Raw genomic sequence first — 19933 nt, 5'->3', positions numbered from 1 at the left:
ATGAAACCAGTTTCTGAGTTTTGAAACTCGAGATATGATTTTTAAGGCGACGGTGACGCAGTTTTCCAGCCTGACTGGAAATGTCAAATTGGTGGGCAAAATATGTGGACTTGGCTTGTTAACCCCTCGTGTCCGACACCGGCGATGGTCTCGGGTTCGGGGTGTTACAATTTTATTGGTATCAGATCCAGGTTTAGTCGATTCTAGGACTACCGTGATGTGTTTGGGGTCTAGCTATACATGCCATTAAATGATGAATCGATAGTGTGGTGATTTCTGACAATTTGACTTTGTGTTTGTTTATAGCAATGGATCCCGATCCCAACCGAAGCGATAGCGATGATGTGGAGAGTGTGGCGCTTGCTCCGCGCAAGGGACAGCGCCGCGGACTCTCAACCTATGGCCAACAATCCGAATGATGAGGCTAGGCAAGCCTTTTATAGTGTGATGAATGAATGGTTTAACCAATACATTCGAACTAACACACTTGTTCCACAACCTCCATTCCCGACAAATGCAACCCCAAGACCTACAATACCTCCGTGGCGACCAAATAAGGTCAAGTAAGCCCCGATCGATAGGATTGAAAACATGGGGCCACTGAATTTAAAGCTACGGATGATGATGATGCCGAGCGAGCTGAATTCTGGTTGGACAACACTATCCGGGTGCTCAATGAGCTATCTTGTACACCCGATGAGTGCCTAAAGTGTACCATCTCCTTGCTTCGCGATTCCGCCTACTATTGGTGGAGTACTCTGACTTCTGTGGTTCCTAGGGAGCAAGTGACTTGGGAATTCTTTCAAACCGAGTTCTGAAAAAAGTATATCAGTCAGAGATTCATCGACCAAAAGCGAAGGAATTTCTTGATCTTAAGCAAGGTTCTATGTCGATTCTGACTATGAGCGAAAATTTGTGAGGCTTAGCCGATACCAGAGAATGCATTTCGTCCGAGGCTATTATGTGTAAATGATTCGAGGATGGGCTGAATGATGATATAAGGATGTTCGTTGGCATTCTCAAAATACGAGAGTTCGTAGTACTTGTTGAGCGAGCTTGTAAAGCCGAAGAGCTTAGAAAGGAGAAACAAAAGTTGATGTGGGAACCGGAGAATTCGAAGAGGTCCTCGGAAAGTCTCTTCAACAGAATTGAAGAGATTTCGAGATGATGTGAGCCGGTCTAGAGGCGTTTGGGCTTTTCTAGACGAGGACGCGATCGACCCCTGTGACCACCACGAGTCACTTGATCGCCATGGTGGAAATGATCACGAGAGAGGCGAGTGTCCGCATTGTGGCAAATGGCATTCGGGGCTGTTGGTTTCGTGATCGCTCTGCTATAAGTGTGGATCGGCCGACCACTTTATGAAGGATTGCAGAGGATGCTTGAGCGAAATGTAAGTCAAAGTGGAAACCCGGTGCTACCTTTGCTCGAGGTAGGCCACCTAGAAATATGGGCAATGTCGATGGCGGTCGAGAGGATCTAGAGATGCTACAATCAGATCTGAGGCTCGTGCTCTGCTAGGACTTATGCCATACTACGCGCGAGGATCTTGCCTCTCGGATGTCATTACCGGTACTTTCACTCTTTTCAATACTAATGTGATTGCTTTGATTGACCTGGTTCTACTCATTCTTATATATGTGAAACCTTAGCATCCATAAGACTTTGCCTATTGAGTCTCTTGAGTTTGTAATTCGGTGTCAAACCCTTGGGTCATTACGTGCTTGTCAACAAAGTGTGCAAGAAAAGTCCCCTAGTGTTCGAGGTTCTTGTTTTCCGGCGGACTTGATGCTTTTGCCGTTCGATGAATTCGACGTTATTCTTGGTTTGGATTGGTTGACCATGCACGATGCGGTTGTAAATTGCAAAAGCAAGACTATCGATTTGAGGTCTTGCGAATAACGAGATAATTCGGGTTGAGTCTACGGACTTAAAGGGTTGCCAAATATAATATCGCAATGTTGGCGGAAATATGTAAGAAAAGGGTGCGGCGTACCTTGCGTCGTGCTCGATGACAAGGAATCGAAAAGAAACCCGAATCTGTGCCGTGGTTTGTGAATACCGGATGTTTTCCTGATGAATTGCCGGGTTTACCACATTCGGAAATAGAATTTGGCATCGAATTGGTACCGGTACCACTCAATTTCGATAGCTCCGTATAGTATGGCACCAACGGAATTAAAGGAGTTGAAAGCTTCGGTTGCAAGAATTGGTGGATAGAGGTTTTGCTCTTGAGCTTTTAGCCTTGGGGTGCGCCGGTGTTGTTTGTGAAAAGAAGGATGGAACCATGCGGTACGTGCATCGACTATCGTCGACTTAATAAGCGACGATAAAGAACAAATATCCGTTACCACGTATCGATGACTTGTTCGATCAACTGAAGGAGCCTCGGTGTTCTCGAAAATAGATTTGAGGTCGGGCTATTATCAATTGCGAATCCGAGATTCGGACATACCCAAGACTGCCTTGAGCGAGATATGGTCACATGAGTTCCTAGTGATGCCGTTTGGGCTTACTAATGCCCTGCGGTATTTATGGATTTAATGAATCGAATCTTGAGACCATATTTGGATCGATTAAGTAGTCGTGTTCATTGATGACATCTTGGTCTATTCAAGAAATGAGACCGAACATCTTTGAACACACGAGGTTAGTCTTTGCAAACTTTACGGGATAAGCAATTATATGCTAAGTTCAAGAAGTGTGAGTTACGGTTAGAGAGGTTAGCTTCTTGGGTCATGTGGTATCTGCAGACGGGTATTCGAGTCGACCAATAAAATTTCAGCCATACTTAATTGGAAGCCTCAGAAATATTCTTGAGGTTTGGAGCTTTTTGGGGCTTAGGTTATTACCGAAACGATTTGTAAAGGTTTCTCAACGATAGCCACGCCGATGACGAAGCTACTCTAAAAGGATGTTAAGTTTGAATGGACGGAGAAATGTCGGAAAAGTTTCGATCAATGAAAACTTATTTGGTGAAGCCCCAATTCTAGTGCAACCCGAATCGGCAAAGAGTTTGTCATCTATAGTGGCGCCTCCCTCCTTGGGTTAGGTTAGCGTATTGATGCAAGAAGGTCGAGTTGTGGCCTATCGTCGAGGCAATTAAAGCCACACAAGAAAAATTATCCGACCCATGATCTCGAATTAGCTGCCATCGTATTCGCCTTAAAGATTTGGCGACATTACTTATTTGGTGAGAAGTGCCATGTGTACTCGGATCACAAAAGTCTCAAATATTTGATGACCCAAAGAGACTTAAATCTGCGACAAAGACGTTGGCTCGAACTGTTAAAGGATTATGAGCTGGTCATTGACTATCACCCCGGAAAGGCGAATGTGGTTGCAGATGCCTTGAGTCGTAAATCATTATTCACTTTACGAGCGATGAATGTGCACTTGAGACATCTCCGGCTTTGTTTTGAGATGTTTAATATGTCAACAAGTGAAAGTGGAACATCAAGTGCCTTCAAGATTACTTCAGCCAATCACGATACCCGAGTGGAAATGGGATCAAGTCACAATAGACTTTGTATCCGGACTGCCTTTGTCAGCAAGTAAGAAGGATGCGGTTTGGGTCGTGGCAGATAGATTGACTAAGTCGGCTCACTTTGTCCCCGTACGTACGGATTTTTCAATGGACAAATTAGCCGAATTGTACGTTTCTCAGATTGTGAGATTACACGGGGTACCAAGTTGCATTTTAGCACCGCCTTTCACCCCCAAACCGATGGTCAACCCGAGCGGATAATTCAGATACTTGAGGATATGTTGAGATGTTGCGTCCTCGAGTTTAGTGGTTCATAGGAGCGGTATTTGCCGTTGATTGAATTCGCCACAACAACGACTTTCAATCAAGTATTAAGATGGCACCCTACGAGGCTTTGTACGGTCGTAAATGGCGTACACCATTGTTTTGGACCGAGCTCGGTGAAGGCAAAATTTTGAGGTGGATTTGATTAGAGATGCTTGAACAGAAAGTGAAAGTAATCCGTGAAAGTCTGAAGATAGCCTCCGATCGTCGAAGTCGTCGCGCGATCTAAAGCGTAAGGATATCGAGTATCGGTGGGAGATAAAGTGTTTCTCAAGGTATCGCCTTGGAAAAAGATACTCGATTTGGCCGTAAGGGCAAGTTGAGCCCGAGGTTCATTGGGCCATATGAGATATCCGAAGCGAGTCGGTCCGGTGGCATATCGTTTGATTTTGCCCCCGAACTCGAAAAGGTTCACGATGTCTTTCATGTTTCGATGCTTGACGCTATAGATCCGATCCATCGCACGTGATTAGTCCATCGAAATTGAAATTCAAGCTAATATGAGTTATGAGGAAGAACCGATTCGTATCCTATCACGGAAGTGAAACGATTCTAAAACAAGCGGGTTCCGCTAGTGAAAGTGTTATGGCTCAAGCACGGGATAGAAGAAGCTACTTGGGAGACCAAGAACTCTATGAAAGAGCGATATCCAAACCTATTTATCGGTAAGATTTTCGGGGACAAAAATTTCTTAAGTGGGGAGAGTTGTGACAGCCAAAATTGACCCTAGTCGGAATGTGGTTTCGGGACCACAAAACCGAGGCATAAAAATAATTTAAAATTTATTTTGATGCCTATAATATGTGTGCTCATGTGTGACATTTTTGATGATTGATTTAGTGTTATAAAGGTGAATTCGCTAGAAAGGACTTAGTAGTGAACTTTGAAAGTACGATAGGAAATGTGTGATGACTAATTAAAGCATGCATGCAAAACAATGGACTTGCATGTCAAATTTCCCTTTATAGGTGGTGGCGGCCATGACATGGGTTATGGGCAAAGAAAACATGTTGAAACATGTTTTGTTAATGGAGCATGAAAGAAATGATTAATAATTAAATGTGGGAAGAGAAACAAAAAAAATGTGTGAGAGAGTAGCATCCCCCCATTGCCGTGCAACTAAGAAGAAAAACAAAAAAAATTTGTTCATCCTTGTTCTCTCCTTTTGGCCGAAAATACTAAGAGGAAGAAGAGATTTTTGCTTCATTTCCTTTGTTTAGAAGAGATCTAGAAGGATATTTGGCTAAACTTGCATCAAGATTGAGGTATGTATGAGGTTGTGTCATGAGATTCATGCATGTTTTAGTTGCCAACTTGATGTTCATGTTAGCCATGGTTCAAATCCTTGTTATGCCATGGAAGTGGTATTTGGTCAAAGTTGGTATTGTGATAAAGCCATTGCATGCTAAGTGTGAAGCTTGATGATGATGCATGCAATGATGGATTGTCTACTCTTGAAATTTCTTTGTAGCCATCTTGAGTAAGACTTTGAGTTTTCTTTTTGTTTAACCATGATTGAAGTTAAAAGGGGCATGATTGTGGTGTATTCGGCCATGATGCATTCATGAGCATGGTTCATGCTTCTTGCATGTTAGTTAAAATTTGTGTTTTGGATGGCTATGGACACCTTGAAATTCAGCCATGCACATATATGTATATATATGTTTGCACATGATGTTTTGGTTATGAAGTAAGTGATGAATATGTTTGTTTAAAGAAGAAAATGTTGAAGAATGTTTGTGAAATTGCAAGTACATTCAGCCTAGAATACCTATGATGTGGAAATCTTGGAATTTATTGTTAATTTGGTGCAAGTATGACTAAGTATAATCGGCCATATGAGTGCTTGATGATGTATTATAAGTATTGAGCCACAATATGTAAAGCATTAACTAGTAAAATGCATGTTGTTTTTGTGTGGTGTTAAGTGTATAATTGGCCTCAAATTGGACATGTATGTTCGGCCTTAGGTAGCCGATTGATGGCCTTAGCTTTTCCTTGATGCTTGAATGAATTGTATTGAATTGCTTGATGTAGTATAAAATGTGCATGACCATTGTGTACTCAAGCTAAAGGGTGGCCATATGACCATTTAGACTCCTTGTCATATTCGGCCATAAGCTAGCATAATGAGGTTTTAATAAATTAAATTTGTTTGAATTAGCTCAAGAGCTTAGAGGGCCACAATTGGACAAGGGGAAGGAAAAAGTGATCGAATAGCCGTAAAAGCCGTTCGACAACATCCAAAGTAAGTCCTCAAGAAGTGACCCTACTTGAATTATGTGAAATGAAATATGGATGTGTATTGATTATTGATTTATGTGTGCATGAGTATTTGAATGATACCTTGTGAAAGTATATAATGATGAAGTGAGAAGTAAGAATGATTTTGTGAATGTGTATTAATGAAATGATGCATTTGGCTATGTGAATGTATTGCTTTAATTAAAGCTGATTTTATTCCTTGAGACTTACTAAGCATAAAAATGCTTCCCCCGTTGCTTTGGCTCTCTGTCTTATAGATTTTGCTCGATAGCAATCGGATTCGGGATCATTAAAGTCGAAGTCATCCACACTATCAAAGCCTCCATTTTGGTATAAATTTTGGTTGAACTTTGAAATGGCATGTATAGGACTACCCCTGCTGGTTTAAATATGTTGTGATGTATATGTGTACGGCCATGCGAAAATGGCTCGTAAAAGTGAAGTCTGAACTTAGACTATTTATGGCTTGTATATATATATATATATATGGTGTTATGATGTGATTATGGATTGGAAATGGGAATGTTGGTCACATGATCAGCCATTGGTATGGTTAAAATGATCATATGTGAACCTATGTATGGCAAGACTAGTTGGTTCATGGAGACTACAAACTAGGTAAGACCTACCTTAAAAGCAGATCTTGCCAATTTGCAAGTGACGTGAATGTGAAAAATCACCAAAATTTGTAGGAATGGTATTAAATAGTTAATAAGCTATGTAAATGAACCTTGATGAGTCTATTTTCATATGGAAGAAACGAAAGCGGTCATAGGAGTTACATGTTAAGAGATATTAAAGCTATTGTGAGACAGGGCGAGAATGGTTTCGGGTCCCCTCTCATAACTTTAAAATTTACTATAAATTATCCAGAAAGAATTAGGAGTCATGCCTTATATGTACAGATTCCATTTTGAGTCTAGTTTCAATGCGCGAAGGTCGAAGCGATCGATCCTGTAACATGGGTGACTTTAACTAATAAAGCTGTACCAATTGGCACGACCAAAATTCTAGAAATAAATCCATGGATGGATATATGAGTCTAAATTGGGAAAATTTACGAAACCGGTTTACGAGTTTTGAAACTCGAGATATGATTTTTAAAGGCGACAGTGGCGTAGTTTTCCAACTGATTGGAAATGTCAAATTAATGGGCAAAATATATGGACTTGGCTTGTTAACCCTCGTGTCCGACATGGCGATGGTCTCGGGTTGGGGTGTTACAAAGCGTGTCACTTGTCACCTTAAAATCATATCTTGAGTTCCACAACTCAAAAATCAGTTTCGTGATTTTTACCTGAAACTAGACTCATATATGCATCTACAAAGTTTTTCTAGAATTTTGGTCGGGCCAATTAGTCTGATTTATTAGTTAAAGTCCCCATGTTACGGGATAGACTACATGAACTTTGTGCATTACATTTCGATATCTCCTGCAGGGGCTTCAATCTTGATGCCGTTTGTTTCTAAAGAAAATAGACTCGAAAGGAATCTGTACATATATGGCATGACTTATTATCTCTGGTCAATTTATAATGAATTTCCAAAGTCGAACAGGGGACTCCAAAAGCCGTTACGCCCTGTCTCACGAAAACTTAAATATCTCTTAACATGCTATTCATATGATCGTTTAGTTACTTTCCTATAAAATAGACTCGTCAAGGTTAATTTACATAATTTATTCACTATTTAATTCCATTCCTACTATTTTTAGTGATTTTTCACATCCACGCACTACATTGTCAAGATCTGTCTTTAAGGTAGGCTTTACCTATTTCATAGTTTCCATGATTCAACTAGCCCTTTAACATAAATAGCACAAAATATGATCATGATTAACCATCCCAATGGCTAATCGTTTCCAAACATTTCCATACCTCTTAATGAACAACATACAATGATTATAATACCATGCCCAAAGTATACTTAAGCCATTTTCGCATGGCTATCCAAATTTACACAAAATCGAAAGGTACATGACCTACAACAAAAGGGTAGTCCTATACATGCCATTTCAAAGTCCAACCAAAAATATACCGAAAGGAGCTTTGATAGTGTGGGCGACTTGACTTCAAAATCCAGTCCGATAGTGAAGAACCAAAATCTATAAAACAGAGAATCAAAGAAACGGAGTAAGCATTTAATGCTTAGTAAGTTTGAGTCATAAATTTAGACACAACCAAAGTATAGCATTTATGTAGCCAAACAGATAATTTCACATGCACAAATTCTCAATATCATACTTACTTTACATTACCAACCCTTATATTCATACACAAAGATCAACTTAGCCAAAGGCGGTAGCTCATTTATCAACGGCGAATACTTATTTGTAAGGGCTCAACTAATTCAAAGCACACACAAAACATACCTCATTGTTGGGATTTCACAAGCGTATTAACTGAAATTTTTACAGCAAGTTCATTCATTCCCGAATCACATACCTTCGAGTTTAACCGGATATAGCTACTCGTTCAAATGCCTTGGGACATGGCCGGTTATAGTAACTTCGCACAAATGCCTTGGGACTTAACCCGATTTAGTAACTTCGCACAAATGCCTTGGGACTTAACCCGGATTTAGTAACTCGCACAAATGCCTTCGGATCTTAGTGGGATATAGTCACTTAGCACAAAGCCTTGGGACTTAGCCGGACATCATTCGAATAACCATGCACATTTATCAATAAATCATGACACATTCGTATTTCATTTTCATTAGCAAAACTCAAACACAAGGCACTTTTCACACTTGCAAATTTCGGCTCAATAGCCACACACAAAAAGCATGATTTTAATTTGCTTAAAACATGATCTAATCAAAGCATAATCTAAGTTCTATTACTCAAGAACTTACCTCGGATGTTGTTGAACGGCTTCAACGGCTATTCGATCACTTTTTCCTTTCCCTTATCCAACTGTGGTCCTTTAAGCTCTTGAGCTAATTCAAACAAATTTAACTTATTAAAGTCTCATTTTGCTAGCTTATGGCGAATATGACAAGGAGTTTGATAGGTCATATGGCCACCTTTTAGCTCAAATACACAATGATCATACGCATTTTAATCACATCAAGCAATTTAATACAATTCATTCGAACATCAAAGAGAAGCTCAAGGTATTAGCCCATATATACATTAGACATTAAAGTCCCATATATACGAAATCACGAATCGAATTCGACATATTTGCTAATATTCCGCTTAGCCGAATTTTCTAAGTCAAGCTAAAGCCATCAATAGGCTACCTATGGCTGAACATACACATCAACTCATATACTCATTCATGTGGCCGAACGTACATGTCTATGTTGGGGCCGATTGCAACACTTAATACATTCTACAAGTATGGTCACTTGTATTGACTAAACACCATTTTGTTTCAAGTTCAAAACTTGGCTAATACACACATATACACTAGTAAATCAAACACTAGCATTTGCACTTCACCTTACTACCATTTCTCATCCAATAATGTGAACAACAACATATTTCTCTTCTACTTCCTACCATGGCCGAATGCATCACAACACCATACCATTTCGATTTTGGTCATGGTTAAACAAAGAACTTAATGTCTCACTCAAAACAAAAAAAATGCTAAAAAGAAGATTTAAGAGTCATCAATCCACCTTCACATGCATCATTTCAAAGCTTCATTTTTAGCATGTAAATGATATCAACACCAAGCAAGAATGATGCATCCATGGCCGAGTGTCATTTCCACCACGTAGCAAGATTTAGACCATGGGCTAGGTAGAACTCAAGCTACCAACTAAAACATGCATGCATCTCATGGACAACATCAAACATACCTTAGTGTAGCAAATCACCATAGCCGATTGTTTCAAACTCCTCCCCTTCCTTTCTTTCCTCTATTCAGCCAAGGATGAACCAAAGGACACAACTAGTTTTCTTTCTTCCTTAGAATTTTCAGCCAAAAGAAGTGAAAAATGATGGACACTTTTTTTCTTCTTCTTTCCCTCAACTCACTGACAATGGGGGGAACACTCACACCATTCTTTTTTTTTCTTCCATTTCTTTATTACCCATACTCCTTATTTTATTTTTCCTAACATACACCATTGTCACAACATGTTTTATGACATGTTTTGCCCATCATCCTTTGTCATGGCCGGCCACTAGCAAATAAAAAGGGGGAAATTGACATGCAAGTCCACCCCTTTGATTACATGCACTAATAGATCCTTATAGATTTACCTATTACATTTCAAAAGTGTCACACATAAGTCCTATCGACTAATTCACATGCAATTTACTAAATCGAAGCTTAAAACTTTCACACATTCATAATCACATATTTTAGACAATAGATATCATATTCAAATAATTTGGTGACTCGGTTTAGCGGTCCCGAAACCGCTTTCCGACTAGGGTCACTTTAGGGCTGTCATAGCGGAGGAGGTAAAGCATACAGAGTGCCTAAATCGGGAAAAAGAAAGGGGTGAGAATAAAAGGAAGGCTGAGACTCTTGGTGTTGGAGAGAGGCCTAGGGCTAGGACCAGAAATAATGGGCCAGTTAGAGCATGGCCCCCTACTGCTAATTTAGGGGTGCCACCATGTGTTGATTGTGGGAGAAGCCATAGAGGCGAGTGTTGGAAGAGGACGGGGGCTTGTTTTGCTTGTGGGTCTATGGAGCATAGGATCAAGGATTGTCCTTGAATGTTAGATCGAGAGCCAGTAGTGGGCCACGGTGGTGCTCAGCCACCAAGGGGTGGTTAACTGTCGCCAAGAGGTCGTGAACAAGCCAGAGGTGGTAACGGCAATAGATGGGGAGTGGAGCACCACGCGGAAATGGGGGCCATGCTGAGGCTAGACAGCCAGCTTTGGTTTATGCTACTCGTCACTGAGAGGATAGGGATGCCCTAGATGTGATAACGGGATGTTCCTTATATACGAGTTACTTTACACAGCTTTGATTCAAATTGGATCGACGCATTCATATGTTTCATGCAATAAGACTGAGTGTTTGGGTGATATGTTTGAGATTATTGCGAATGAGATGACTGTGATAAGTCCGTTAGGGCAGTCAGTAGGAGTGAATAAGTTGTTTAGGGAGGTACCCTTAGTAGTCCAAGGGGTTACCTTTTTAGCAGATTTGATGGAGCTGCCATTTAGCGAATTCGACTTAATATTAGGTATGGATTGGTTGGTGAAGCACTGAGCCACGTTGGATTGCACTGCAAAGTGAATGGTGTTAAGAATGGCGGAGGATAAGGAGGTGGTGGTAATTGGTGAATGCCGGAATTACCTGTCAAATGTGATTTCGGCGTTGAAGTCTGTAAAGTTAGTACGAAAGGGATGAAAATCCGTTTTGGCTTATATTAGTGATACGGAGGTTAAGAGTCTTACTGTTAACGAGTTGAGAATAGTTAGGGAATTACCGGATGTTTTTTCCGAGGAGATGCCTAGGCTGCCACCTAGTAGAGAAGTGGAATTTGGAATCGAGTTGTTACCTGGGACGGCTCCGGTGTCTATCGCTCCTTATCGGATGGCACCAAAAGAGTTGGTAGAACAAATTCAGGAATTTTTGGATCGAGGATTCATCTGACCAAATGTGTCTTCATGGGGAGCACCGGTGTTATTCGTGAAGAAGAAGGATCAAACTTTGCGAATGTGCATCAATTATCGATAGTTAAACAAGTTAACTGTTAAAAACAAGTATCCTCTACTGAGAATCGATGTTATTTTTGATCAGTTTAGGGGAGCTTCGATTTTCTCAAAAATTGATTTGCATTCGGGATATCACCAATTGATGGTGAATGAGGCGGATGTTTAGAAAACAACTTTCAGAACTCGTTATGAACACTACGAGTTTTTGGTGATGCCATTTGGGCTGATGAGCGCACCTGCTGCTTTCATTGATCTCATGAATCAGATTTTCCAGCCCTACTTGGATCAATTCGTGGTAGTCTTTATAGATGACATTTTGGTGTACTCAAAGGATGAGGATGAACATGGTGCATACTTAAGGATTGTGTTGCAAACTTTGAGGGAGAAGCAGCTGTATGCCAAATTTAGTAGGTGTGAATTTTGGCTAAGGGAGGTTACTTTTCTAGGACATGTGGTGTCAGTCGAGGGGATTAAGGTGGATCCCCAAAAAATTGAAGTGGTGTTAGACTGGAAAACACCCAAGTCAGTATCAAAAATCCAAAGTTTTCTGGGCTTCGTAGGATATTATAGGCGGGTTGTGGAGGGCTCTCCAGTAATTGTTGCACCCTTAACTAAGTTGTTGAGGAAGGGGGTACCATTTGTTTGGACGGACAAGTAGTAGGAGAGTTTTGGAAAACTCAAGAAAGTTTTAACGGAGGCCCCTGTGTTGATTTAGCCAGTGCTTGGAATGGACTTTATGGTTTATAGTAACGCGTCACATGTGGGCTTAGGTTGTGTATTATTGCAAGAAGGGAAGGTGGTCGCGTATGTGTCACGGAAACTTAAGACTCACGAGGTGAATTACCCAACCCATGATTTGGAGCTAGCTGCGGTGGTGTTCGCGCTTAAGAAATGGAGGCATTACTTGTACGGAGAGAAGTGTGTAATTTATTCGAACCACAAGAATTTGAAGTACCTATTTACCGAAAAGGAGCTAAACCTTAGGCAACGTAGGTGGGTGGAATTATTGAAGGATTATGATTGCACGATAGAATAACACCCTGGCAAAGCGAATGTGGTAGCCGACGCGCTAAGTCGTAGGGTTAAGTCAGACTTGAGAGCTATGTTCGCTCATTTAAGCTTGTTGGATGATGGTAGCTTGTTGGCAGAGCTTCGAGTAAACCCGGTGTGGGTCGAACAGATAAGGAGTAAGCAGTTAATGGATGAGACCTTAGGTACTCATTTTAGACAAGTGGAGAGTGGGGAGACATCGGACTTTGGGATGAATAGTAAAGGGGTATTGTGCTTTCGTGGGACAATGTGTATACCAAATGACGATGATTTAAGGCAGTCTATTCTGCGGGAAGCACATAGCGGTCTCTACGCTATGCATCCTGGCGGAAATAAGATGTATCAGAATTCGCGTGAGCTTTATTGGTGGCTTGGACTTAAGCACGAGGTTGTGGAGTTTGTAAATAAGTGTTTCGTCTATCAGAAGGTGAAGGCGGAACATTAGTTGCCTTCAGGGTTGCTTCAACCAGTGAAGATTCCACTCTGGAAGTGGGAAAGGATAACTATGGAATTTGTTAGTGGGCTACCCTTGACGCCTACTAAGAAAGACTCGATATGGGTTATAGTGGATCGGTTAACCAAGTCTGCCCATTTTATATTGGTTCACACCAATTACTAATTACAAAGGTCGACGAAGTTGTATGTGGCAGAAGTTGTAAGATTGCATGGAGTGCCAGTCTCCATAATATCAGACAGGGACCGACGTTTCACTTCGCGATTTTGGAAGAAGCTGCATGAGGCGTTAGGTACTAGGTTGAACTTCAGTATGGCGTTCCACCCTCAAACTGATGGACAGTCGAAAAGGGTGATACAAGTATTGGAAGATATGTTAAGAGGATTTGTGATTGAGTTACGAGGTAGTTGGGAGGACTATTTACTGTTAGCCGAATTCGCATACAATAATAGCTATCAAACAAGCATTGGTATGGCTCCATACGAGGCACTATATGGGCGAAGGTGTCGAACTCCAACATGTTGGATGGAGTTGGGCGAACGAAGAGTTTTAGGCCCTCAGTTAGTAGTCGATACTGAGGATAGGGTAAAACTGATTCGGGATGTGACAGCCCTAAAGTGACCCTAGTCGGAAAGCGGTTTTGGGACCGCTAAACCGAGTCACCAAATTATTTGAATATAATGATTATTGTCTAAAATATGTGAATATGAATGTGTGAAAGTTTTAAGCTTCGATTTAGTCAATTGCATGTGAATTTAGCTAATAGGACTTATGTGTGACACTTTTGAAATGTGATAGGTCGATCTATAAGGATCTATTAGTGCATGAGATCAAAAGGGTGGACTTCCATGTCAATTTCCCCCTTAATTAGTAAGTGGCCGGCCATGACAAGGAGGGTGGACAAAATGTTATGGGTAAAACATGTCATAAACATGTTATGTTAGTGATTTATGTTAGGAAAAATAAAATAAGGAGTATGGGCAATAAAATAATAATGGGAAGGTAAATGATGATGAAAAAAAAAAGAAAGAAAAAAAGCTCTCATGTTGTTCTTGGCCGAATAGAAGAAAGAAAAAGAAGGAAAAAGAGCTTTGAGGAAATCGGCTATGGTGGTTTGCTAGACTAAGGTATGTTTGATGTTGTTTCATGAGATTCATGCATGTTTTTAGTTGTTAGTTTGAGTTCTACCTAGCCCATGGTTTAAATCTTTGCTATGAGATGGAGATGATATTCGGCCATGGGTGTTGTCTTCTTGGTTGGTGTTTGATGTTGTGGTGATGAGGCATGAAGATGAGTTAAGTTTCGACTAAGGTGGATTTGTGTTGATGACATTTTCATGCTAAGTGTGAAGCTTTGTAATGATACATGTGATGGTGTTTGATGACTCTTGGATTTTCTTTTTGGCATTTTTGAGTTAGACATTAAGTTCCTTGGGTAACCCATGACCAAAATTGAAATGGTATGGTGTCTTGATGCATTCGGCCATGGTAGGAAGTAGATGAGAAATGGTAGTAAGGTGAAGTGAAAAATGTTAGTATTTGATTACTAGTGTATATATGTGTATTAGCCGAGTTTTGAACTTGAAACAAAATGATGTGTAGTCAATACAAGTAACCATACTTGTAGGAAGTATTAAGCATATAATCGGCCTCAACATAGATATGCATATTCGGCCACATGAGGTAGATTGGTGTTGCATGTATTCGGTTAGAGGCGAGCATAATGATGAATCTATCTTGACTTAGATACTCGGCTCAAGGAGAATTTTGTTAAAGTGCTCAGATAATTGATATTAGGTTAATGATGTGTGTATTCGGTAATAAATGTGCACATGAGAAAATGTTAGATTAATTGTATTAAATTGCTCAATGTGATTAAAAATGCGTATGACCATTTTGTATTTGAGCTAAAGGTGGCCATATGACCTATCAAACTCCTTGTCATATTCGGCCATAAGCTAGCATAATGAGACTTTAATAAGTTAAATTTGTTTGAATTAGCTCAAGAGCTTAGAGGACCAAAGTTGGACAAGGAAAGGAAAAAGTGATCGAATAGCCGTCGAAATCGTTCGACAACATCCGAGGTAAGTTTTGAGTAATGAAACTTAGATTATGATTCGATTAGATTATGTTATAAGCAAATCAAAATCATGCCCTTTGTATGTAGCTTTTGAGTGAAAATGATAATGCTTGATAAGTGACTTGTGTTTGAATTCTAGTTACGAAAGTGAAATATTGATGTGTCATGATTTATTGATATGTGCATGGATATTCGGATTGATAACGGGCTAAGCCGAAGGCATTTAATGCGAGTTACTATATCCGGCTAAGTCTCAAGGCATTTGTGCGAGTTACTATAACCGGGCTAAGTCCCAAGGCAATTGTGCGAAGTTACTATAACCGGGCTAAGTCCGAAGGCATTTGAGCGAAGCTATATCCGACTAAACTCGAAGGTACTTGGTTTGGGAATGAGCGATCTTGCTGTAATAATTTCAATTAATACGCTCGTAAAATCCCAACGATAAGGTACGTTTCGTATATGCATTGGAGTAGTGGTTTCGTTTAAATATTATCCGCTCAGTCGATTAGTGAGCTTTCGGGCCTTTGGGTAAGTTGATCCCTGATGTATGAATATAAGGGTAGGAAATGTGAAGTAGGACTGATTTTTGAGAATATGTGTATATGAAGTTATCCGTTTAGTTATATGAATGCTATAGTTCAGTTGTGCCTAATTTTATTGCTCAAAACTTACTAAGCATTAAATGCTTACTCCGTTCTTTGAATCTCTGTTTTATAGATTTTGGTTCGTCAGGTATCGGACTCGGGATTGTCGAAGTCAAAGTCGTCCACACTATCAAATCCCCTTTGGTACACTTTTGGTTGAACTCTAAAATGGCATGTATAGGACTACCCTTTTTGTTGTTGGTCATGTACCCTTTGGTTTTGTATAAATTTGGATAGCCATGCGAAAATGGCTTATATACACTTTGAGCATAGCATTATAATCGTCTTGTATGTTGTTCATTGAGAGGTATGGAAATGTTTGGTAACGATTAGCCATTGGGAATGGTTAATTATGATTATTTTGATGCTATGTATGACAAACTCTAGTTGATTCATGGAAAACCATGAAATAGGTAAGGTTTACCTTAAAACAGATCTTGACAGCAGCAGTGGTGTGGATTTGAAAATCACTAAAAATAGTAAGAATGGAATTAAATAGTGAATAAATTATTTGATTGAACCTTGATGAATCTATTTTCATAGGAAAGTAATCAAATGATCATATGAACAGTATTTTATGAGATTTTAAAGTTTTCGTGAAACAGGGCCAGAGCGGTTTCTGGATTCCCTGTTAGGACTTAGCAAATTCATTATAAATTAACCAGAGATAGTTAGAAGTCATTCCATATATTTATAGATTCCTTTTCGAGTCTAGTTTCTTTAGAAACAAACGGTATAAGTATTGAAGCCCTGTACAGGGAGATATACAAGTCGTAATTCATGAAGGTCAGAGCAGTCAAACCCTGAAACAGGGGAGACTTTAACTAATAAACTGTACTAATTGACCCGACCAAAAATTCAAGAAAAAAATTTGTAGATGGATATATGAGTCTAGTTTCAGGGAAATTTTACGAAACTGATTTTCGAGTTTTTGAACTCAAGATATGATTTTTAAGGTGACAGTGACGCAGTTAGCCAGCTAGTCTGGAAATTTTTAAAATGGACTGTAAACATTAGGGAATTAAGTCTGTTAACCCCTCGTGTCCGACTCCAGCAATGGTCTCGGGTACGGGGTGTTACACGGGATCGGTTAAAGGAGGCCTCGGATAGGCAGAAGTCGTATGCTAACCTTAAACGACGAGAGATAGAGTATGCAGTGGGAGACCTAGTTTTTTTTGAAGGTCTCTCCATGGAAGAAAGTGTTGAGATTTGGAAGGAAGGGTATGCTGAGCCGAAGGTTCATTGGGCCATATCGGGTTTTATGGCAGATTGGGCCAGTCACTTATCAGCTAGAATTACCTCCTAAACTAAGCCAGATCCACAACGTGTTCCATGTTTCCATGCTGAGATAGTATCGCTCGAATGCTTCACATGTCGTGGAGATTGAAGAAATTGAGGTCAGACTGAGTTAACTTTTGAGGAAGAGCCCATACAAATAATTGGTCGAGACGTCAAGGTATTAAGAAGGAAGTTCGTTCCATTAGTCAAAGTACTTTGGCAGAATCACAAAATGGAGGAGGCTTCTTGGGAACTAGAGGAAGCGATGTGATGTCAATATCCTCAACTGTTTGAATAAGGTAAAATTTTGAGGATGAAATTTCTTTTAGGGGCACAGTTGTAACGCCCAAAAAAATCCCAAAACCAAAAAATTCCGAAATCTTGAATTTTCTTTCTTTTTGTGCTTAATAATTCTGGTTAAGTGCTAATTATGCAAAGGTAGGTCTTGGTTAAGGTTTCAGTCCGAATCTAGGGGTAGAAGAAATTATAGATTAATAATTAAAAGGACATTGTTGGCAAGTAGTTGGGCTTTTAAATAAAGACAAGGGAGAATGACATCAAAAAGCCTTGTGAAGGAGTGGCTAAGTGACGCCACTTAGAGTGTAGGGAGGTGGCATTAATAGCCAGCAAGGAGGTCCAAGGTTCGAATACTAGTCTAGTATTTTGGGAGTTTAATTTTGGCCTTCTAGAAGATTGGAAGTGCGTGAAAGCGGAGTGTTCAGAGGAGAATTTTGAGGAAATAGATTGGGGAGTTATCAGGGAGAAAAACAAGGAGATGAGAAGGGAGAAGTGATGGAGCCGAATGGGGAATTGGGCATGGGAAAATTCGGCTATAAGGATTATAAATAGGAGCCGAATGCTAGGGTATGAAGCTAAGGCCGAATTTTCTTCACCCTGTTACCAGAAACTCTTTTCTCTAAAAGCCAAAACCCTCTGCCTTTCTTTTATTTTTCTTCTTCCTTATGCCGAATCCTATTCTTCCTCTACCTCATTGCTGACTTTTCTTTCTTTTTCACAAAATCGTAAAGGGCCAAACCTCTTTAGCCGAATACCCTTGGTACAATCACTACTCCTTCTACTTCGGTCAAATCTAGTGTAAGTGTTGTTCTCCCAGTCGGTTTCTTTGTTAAGTATCGAATATTATCCCTCACTCTTTCTAATCAATTGTGGTAGGGAATTAGTATTCGATCTCAGATCTTAGCTCATTGCCGAATTGCTCCATAGGTGTTGCAGTTTTGGTAAGTATTCCTCATCCATTTGCTAAGGTTGGCCGAATAGCCATAGTAAGGTAAGGGGGCTTGTTTTGGATACTTGTCACCTATCATTCTGGTTTTAATAGTTATGATTGGTGCAGATCTAGGAGTTGATCGTGGTTAGTGAAGGGGTTGTTATACTTATCACGAAAGGTAAGGTCAAGGTGAAATTCAGGATTTTGGTAAAGTATTCGATAAGTATGTGAGATTATCTTTAAGTGATATCAATTGTAGGTTTGGGCTAAGGAAATTACAGCATGCTTGCCTACCAGGTGTTATATATACTGCACACACACTATGAATCGACAAAAGCCGAAATGCCGAATGTCTAAAAGCCGAAATGCCGAAAAGCCAAAAGTTTGGCTACGACAGTCTTGTGAGTGCGCGAACACTCGTAAGGGGGAGGCCAATGGGTTACCTGAGACCCACGGGCGATTCCGTGGACTTGGGTTGTGATTTGGCCATACGGGCCAAAATGGACTAAATAGGCCCGATGGGCTGTTGGGCCCATAATAGGCAAAAACTGAATATTGATGCTGTGTGATAGGAATTTGTATGTGAGCATGAATATGAATGTGACTGGGCCTAACGGACCATATAAATGTGATTTGGGCCTAATGGGCCATAAACAGGTGATTTGGGCCTAATGGGCCATAAACAGGTGATTTGGGCCTAATGGGCCATATAAATATGAATGGGCTTAATGGGCCAGATACAGGTATGCGAATTTGTTTGGGGCTTTGTAAGGGGTTTTGGGCCTAGTTTATGATAACTACATAAGACTTAATTAATATATTGTGACCGTGAACAAGTCATAGGGTTAAGGTGTGGCAATGGGTATATGCATGTCTAGGATTGGATCTAGGGAGAGCTTGGTACTTAAGCGGTCTTAATGACCCACCTCCTCTTCTCTGGAATCCTACCTAGTTCATAGTATTCATTCATCTTAGCTCGTGGGACTTGTTCATAGGCCAAGGTAAGTGAAAATCGTAATTAAGGAAAAATTACTGAAATGCCCCTAGGGGCGAAAATGACCAAAATACCCCTAGGTTTTGAATGTAAGTTTTATGGAAGTGACATGCATACATATGATGTTCTGCTTAGGTTGCATATGGGGTGGGAACTATGGAAAGGATGAAGTATATGAGGATCGCATGGTTGCCTGACAATCGTGGATCCACCAATAGCTTTTAAAGCCCAATATATAAATGAAGGTAGTTCTGCAACCGGGCTACCATTGGTGTGTGGGCTGGGTGGGTCAATATTTATATCCCCACATGATGTGGCGGGGGACGAAGGTGGTGTGCAGCGGATGGATAATTTGGATGGGATTCCATTGCATGTTTGATGGTTTCTCTTTGAATGCTTGTTTTTCATTGAGGGTTGTACACACTGAGTTTGTGAAAACTCACCCCCTCTTTTATTTTATTTTCAGGTAATGCTCAGTAGAAGGTTCGATGTTTGAAG

General features: G+C 40.3%; 1 protein-coding gene across 1 annotated transcript; it reads left to right on the top strand.

The window, feature by feature from the left end:
• Nucleotides 1-12810: 12810 nt before the first annotated feature.
• Nucleotides 12811-13203, top strand: LOC108458674 (uncharacterized). Its single transcript, XM_017758081.1, has one exon. The coding sequence runs from the start codon at nucleotides 12811-12813 to the stop codon at nucleotides 13201-13203; it is 393 nt and encodes a 130-aa protein (XP_017613570.1).
• Nucleotides 13204-19933: the final 6730 nt, after the last annotated feature.

This window comes from Gossypium arboreum, chromosome 10 (genome assembly GCF_025698485.1).
Source record: "Gossypium arboreum isolate Shixiya-1 chromosome 10, ASM2569848v2, whole genome shotgun sequence".
In the NCBI taxonomy this organism is placed as follows: Eukaryota; Viridiplantae; Streptophyta; class Magnoliopsida; order Malvales; family Malvaceae; genus Gossypium; species Gossypium arboreum.
The sequence above is the reverse complement of the archived record's forward strand: the minus strand, read 5'-3'. Positions and strand labels throughout refer to the sequence as shown.

What these genes read in the sequence shown, in the direction of transcription:
- LOC108458674 (XM_017758081.1), top strand. Translation starts at nt 12,811, where the DNA reads ATGTTCGCTCATTTAAGCTTGTTGGATGATGGTAGCTTGTTGGCAGAG.